Source organism: Capricornis sumatraensis, chromosome 8, assembly GCF_032405125.1.
Source record: "Capricornis sumatraensis isolate serow.1 chromosome 8, serow.2, whole genome shotgun sequence".
In the NCBI taxonomy this organism is placed as follows: Eukaryota; Metazoa; Chordata; class Mammalia; order Artiodactyla; family Bovidae; genus Capricornis; species Capricornis sumatraensis.
The window spans coordinates 23,696,931-23,702,930 of NC_091076.1; the positions used below are offsets into that span (position 1 = coordinate 23,696,931).

Sequence of the window (6,000 nt, forward strand, 5' to 3'; positions counted from 1 at the left end):
TAAGTGGTAAGAAAAGTTTTTTAAATGTGTTTCTTTTCTGGAACTTTCCATTACCTCCTTTGGGAAACAAAGACCGTTTCTGAGTCTCAAACAGTGATGTTGATAGGAATGAACATAGAGAGTGCATGCTGTTAGCAGCACAAATCATATGTTGGCTATGGGAGGCATTAGAACAGATCTGGGCTTGGAAGTCTCAGCTTTCTAGGACTATGGGGACAAAACACTGAACCACAAATTGGGTGGCATGAACAACAGACATTTATTTTCTCACAGTTCTGGAGTCTAGGAGTCTATGATCAAGCAGACAGAAGGGTTGGTTTCCTCTGGGAGGACAAGGGACCCATTTCAGGCTCTGTCCTTGATGACTTGCCGACGGCCACCCTCTTGCTCATCCTCATGCCGGCATTCTTCCGACTGTATCCCTGGTGTCTCTTTGTGTCTGCAGATTACCGTTCTTATAAGGACATCAGTCATGTTGAATTGGGGTCCACCCTAAGAGCCTCATTTTAATTTAATTACTGCTTTAAAAGTCCTATCTCCAAATTACAGCCACATTCTAAGGTATGGGGTCTGGCGGGGGACAGTTAAGACTCCAACATGTGAATCTGGGGGGAAAACACAATTCAGTCTATAATAGAGTAAGACAAACATAGGGCTGGATGGCAGCCAAGGTACACATGACATGTATGGCTTTCAACAAGTTTCCCAGGCTCAACCTCATGTTTCTAAACTGTAAAATACAAAAATACAGTAACAACAAGTATTTAGCTCATAGGGTCATTGAGTGAGTGAAAGTTGCTCAGTCTTGTCTGACTTTTTGCGACCCCATGGACTATAGAGTCCATGGAATTCTCTAGGCCAGAGTACTGGAGTGGGTAGCTTTTACCTTCTCCAGGGGATCTTCCCAACCCAGGGATCAAAGCCGGTCTCTCACATTATAAGTGGATTCTTTACCAACTGAGCCACTAGGGAAGCCCAAGAATACTGGAGTGGGTAGACTATCCCTTTTCCAGGGGATCTTCCCGACCCAGGAACTGAACCAGGGTCTCCTGCATTGCAGGCGGATAGGATCATTATGAGAATAAAATGATATAAGAATGCAAATAAACTAGTATAGTGCTTAGTACATGATAAATGCTCTATTTATCACATTTATCAAATTTGTCACATTTATCACATTTACTTGGTCTCTCCATTCCTGGTGGTAGCTTCAGTTTATCTTGTTCTGTCTACAGTTGTAATTTAACTATTGTATGTCTGTTTTCTCCAGCAGGCTATGACATCATTCAGGTAAGATCATCTGTGTCTTCTTTATCTTTGCCTTGCCCACTCCTAGCAAAGTTATCTGTCAAATGATATCTGAACGAGTGAAAATGAAAAGGAATTGGATTCCATCTTTTATTATTACAAATTGTGCTAGGTTGACCCTCTGAGCTGTTACAACCAGGAAACTGAGGAATGGGAAGAGATCATGTAGACTCAGAGAGGCTTAGAAGCGTTTGTGTATGCATGTGTCTCTCTTTTTTTTTTCAACAACTCCTAGACCAATAAAATGAGGGCTTATTCAATGAAGACACTGGAGGAATCAAACACTGCAGCCAAGATGAAGAAGCACCAGGGCAAAGGGGGAAAGAAGAGGAGGAGGGGCTGCAAGAGGATGAAGGAAACAGATCTTGAGAAGCTGAAGAAGCAAAAGGTGATCTCCCTCCTTCCCTTATCAGCAGCATGATAACTCACACATCCCAGCGTCAGAAAGCCAGCCCTCAAGTCTTCCTTCTGCCATTCACTCCTTATGTGTCCTTGCATACGTGCATGTGTGCTAAGTCACTTCAGTTTGTCCAACTGTTTATGACCCCATGGACTGTAACCCACCAGACTCCTCTGTCCATGGGATTCTCCAGGCAAGTATACTTGAGTGGGTTGCTGTGCCCTCCTTCAGGGAATCTTCCTGACCCAAGGATTGAACTCCCGTCTCTTATATCCCCTGTATTGACTGGCAGGTTCTTTACCACTACTGCCACCTGAAAGCCCTATGTGTCCTTAACAAGCCATTTTATCTCTTCCAGTCTTAGTCCCCACATCGCAAAATGGATGTAATCATAATAGTATCTGCCCTTTACCATATAGTAATATTCCATAAACTACAAAGTGCAGTTGAAGTAGTAGCTACTGATTTCTCTACCTCTGCTCAGGAAGGAAGTCCAGCTGATATAGGACCTTCCTCAGAGATGACTTCACCTCCTTATTCCTGAGGCTGTAGATCAGCGGGTTGAGCATGGGGGTGACCAAGTTATTCAGGATCTGAACAGTTGCATCCATCCAGGGGCTTGGGGTTGGCTGTAGGTAAATGAGGACCACTGGCATGTAGAAAAGCAGGATGGCAGTGAGGTGGGCGCTGCAGGTGGAAAAGGCGTGCTTTCGGCCGTCTGCAGAGCGGATCTGCAAGATGGAGCAGACGATGCGGCTGTAGGAGGTGAGGATGAGAAGGAAGCAGCTGAGGGGCATGAGGCCCACACTGATGAATCCCACCATCTCCAAAGCTGAGGTGTCTGCACAAGCCAGCTTCAGCATGACCGGAATATCGCAGAAGAAATAATCCACTTCATTGGGGCCACAGTAGGGCAACTGGAAGGTGAGTGTAGTTAGAAAGGTGGCCTGAATACAGCCAAAAAATGAGGTGCCCATGGCCAGGATGGCACACGCTCTGTGACTCATGATTATTGTGTAGCGCAGAGGGTAACATATGGCAACAAAGCGGTCATAGGCCATTACCGTGTACAGGAAACACTCGGTGCAACCCAGGAAGTGGTAGAAGAAGAGTTGGGACATGCAGCCTGCATAGGAGATGGCTCTGCTGTTCCCTGCAAGGTAGAAGAGCATCTTGGGGGAACTCACAGAGGGAAAAAACATGTCACACACAGACAGTTTACACAGGAAGAAGTACATGGGAGTGTGCAGCCGAGTGGAGGAGACAATTGCCAGTAGGATGAGCAGGTTCCCCATTAGGGTGAAGATGTAGAAGGACAGAAACAGGACAAAGAGCATGGTCTCCAGGTCCTCTGTGTGCGGGATGCCCAGCAGAATAAACTCAGTCACTGCCGAGGCATTCCTCATAGCTGTGATGAAGTCAAACCTTAAAAAGGGATCAGGAACACTGAAGTCTGAACACCAATATCAAATTATTAAGCTTTTTGACGATGAGCACATTGACTGTGTTTTTAACAAGCAACAACCCACCTTCCTATGAATGGCAGGTTAAAAATATCATGTATTAAATATATCATATCTTAAAGTATCATATATTAAAAATATCATGTATTAAGAAAAGGCTATTTTACAACCAGTCTATCAATCTCTTGGAAGGAATGTCTTGAGAGGCTGATGGTTGTTTATGACAAGACCAGAAGTTCTGAGATATATTCAAGTCATTTTCAGGTCAAGTTAGAAACCACCTTACAGTTGTATAATTCATGGATTCACTCTTTTCAGGCACATTTATATTTTGAAATCTCACAATATCTTTGAGAGGCAAACCCCCACTATGCATTACCCTCTGAAAAATAATCAGGAAAAAACTGTGTTAGGAATCAGAACATTTAATTTTAATTCTGGCTTTGCCACTTATTAGATATAGTAGTTCAAACAATTTATACAATATCTTCCATAGACATAGTTTTGTCATACACAAAATGAAACTAACAATTACCTTAGCAAAAACATCAACAACAAAGATACTCTGGTGTTATAGTAAAGTTAATGCAATTTCTATGAAAGTATCTGTGGAAAACATAAATCTTAATGAAAAGTGTATTTTTATGTTTCTTAAATATATGTTTAAATACCTTTCTTCAATGTTGGCATTATAAAATTATTTGCAAATACATGTTTTATGAAATAATATTATTAAATAGACTTACATCACATCCTCTTCAGGTTACATCCTTCCAGACTTGGGAGGTACAATGTCCCCAACTCTATCAGGAGATGCTGCTCTGGTTCTTCTAGTCCTTTTAACATTTTCTGAGTGGACTTAGAAATATTAAGTCCTAAGGTGACTTTGGAATATTAAATAAAAGAAAGAATAGCAGCAAGTAGAGTACCAAATACTACAATAACATATGATTCTATAATACTGTTTGATTTTTAAAGTCCATTTCAGGAAAAAGAAGCCTCAAGGACCAGGAAGGTCCCTTTATGTGGTCCCCAAGCATGTGTCGGGGAGCAGAAGCTAATGATAAGATATGGCATGGGCAGAGGTTGAAACACTCACATAGTCCACCTGAGAATGGAGTCACATTTTCCAGCGTTATAACAGGACCTCATGTTTACTGCCTCTGACCAGAGAACAGAGTGCTCCAGCCAAACAATCTTTAACTCTCCTACTTATAAAAATGGAGTCTCTTAGGGTTTGTGCATTCGAGACCTGTACACACCCCTGCTTCCAGGAGTGCTTCCTTGGAAGTTGATTCAGATCCCCTGAAGCCCTATTTGGGAATGAGTGATAGCTCTGAGGGAGCAATTAGTTTGTCGATCTATTCATCATCCAGATATGAAATAATAGTAGTGCAATCATCAGAAAAGAATTCTCTGAAGTGGAAATATCTGTGTTCCTCCAGGAGTATTTGCATGGTAGCATGAGTTCCAATTCTAACCTTAGATCACCTGCAGTGCTATCTCTTTTTTGGTTGTCTTTTACACCTTCAAACTTTTTCTTGTGATATCCTTTGTCTACTTTTTTTGAAATTATCTATACATCCATGCAACTACGTGGTTATCTCTAACAAATATCACTTCCAGGTAGAAACTTCATCAGTTATTATTCGCTTTATATCTACTATCATTATTCGTCCTTCAGGTCAATACTTCTAAAGACAAATGTACATTCATGGAGGGTGATCAGTGTAAATAAAGGGGTTGGCTGCAAACCTTCTCCAAAAAAAAATAATTGACTAAATAGCTAATGTTCAGTTAAAGACTCACAGTAAGCCTTTGTCACATGCTAAAGAAAAGTGAAAGTGTTAGTTGTTCAATCATGTCTGACTCTTTGCAACCCCATGAACTGTAGCCTGCCAGGCTCCTCTGTGCATGGAATTCTCCAGGGAAGAAGACTGGAGTGGGCTGCCATTTCCTTCTCCAGGAGGTCTTCCTGACCTAGGCATTGAATCTGGGTCTCCTGCATTGACAGGCAAATTTACTGTCTGAGCCATCATGGAAGCTCTGACACATTCTAAGTGTTACGTTAATTCTTAAAATTTATTACCCCATTTATTCTCCCAAAGAAACCATATAACAAAGAAACTGAAAAGCAGATTAAATAACTGATCACACAACTAAAAACTGACTGCACTGAGACTGTAATTTTAAAGCCAATGTTTTTAAGGTCAACACTATGATGAACTCCAGAGATTTGAATTTTGTACCCAGACAGATTTGGGAGAATGGCACTGAAACATGTATAATATTATATAAGAAAAGAATCGCCAGGCCAGGTTCAATGCAGGATACAGGATGCTCGGGGCTAGTGCTCTGGGATGACCCAGAGGGATGGTACAGGGACGGAGGTGGGAGAGGGGGTTCAGGAAGGGGAACACGTGTACACCCGTCATGTATACATGTCGATGTATGGCAAAACCAACACAATATTGTAAAGTAATTAGCCTCTAATTAAGATAAATAAATTTAAATTTAAAAAAAAAAAAAGGCTTCCAGGGCTGATAAACTTTGTATGCACTCTTCCATGTGATGATTCAGGAATCATGGGTGTATCTGGTAGAAAGATTTATTTTCGATGCAGAAAGTTTAATTATTAGAAATTGGACTCAGAGCAACTGTGACTTTCCTAAAGTTAGACAGCAGAACAGTCATTTCCAAGCTTAGCCCTCCTTCACTGCATCATCACTGCTTCCCAAAACAACCCCATGCAGAAAGCAGCTGGCCCTGTGTGAGAGTTATTAATAGATTCACTTGAGGGTTTTGGAGGAGTGTTGTGTATGCCCTTAG

At 41.6% G+C, this 6,000-nt stretch overlaps 1 protein-coding gene across 1 annotated transcript; it reads right to left on the bottom strand.

Moving 5' to 3' along the window:
• Window positions 1–2,178: 2,178 nt before the first annotated feature.
• Window positions 2,179–3,114, bottom strand: LOC138083925 (olfactory receptor 10D1B-like). The gene has a single exon (XM_068977915.1). It carries the CDS (start codon window positions 3,112–3,114, stop codon window positions 2,179–2,181), a length of 936 nt encoding a protein of 311 aa, XP_068834016.1.
• Between the last annotated feature and the right edge of the window lie 2,886 nt (window positions 3,115–6,000).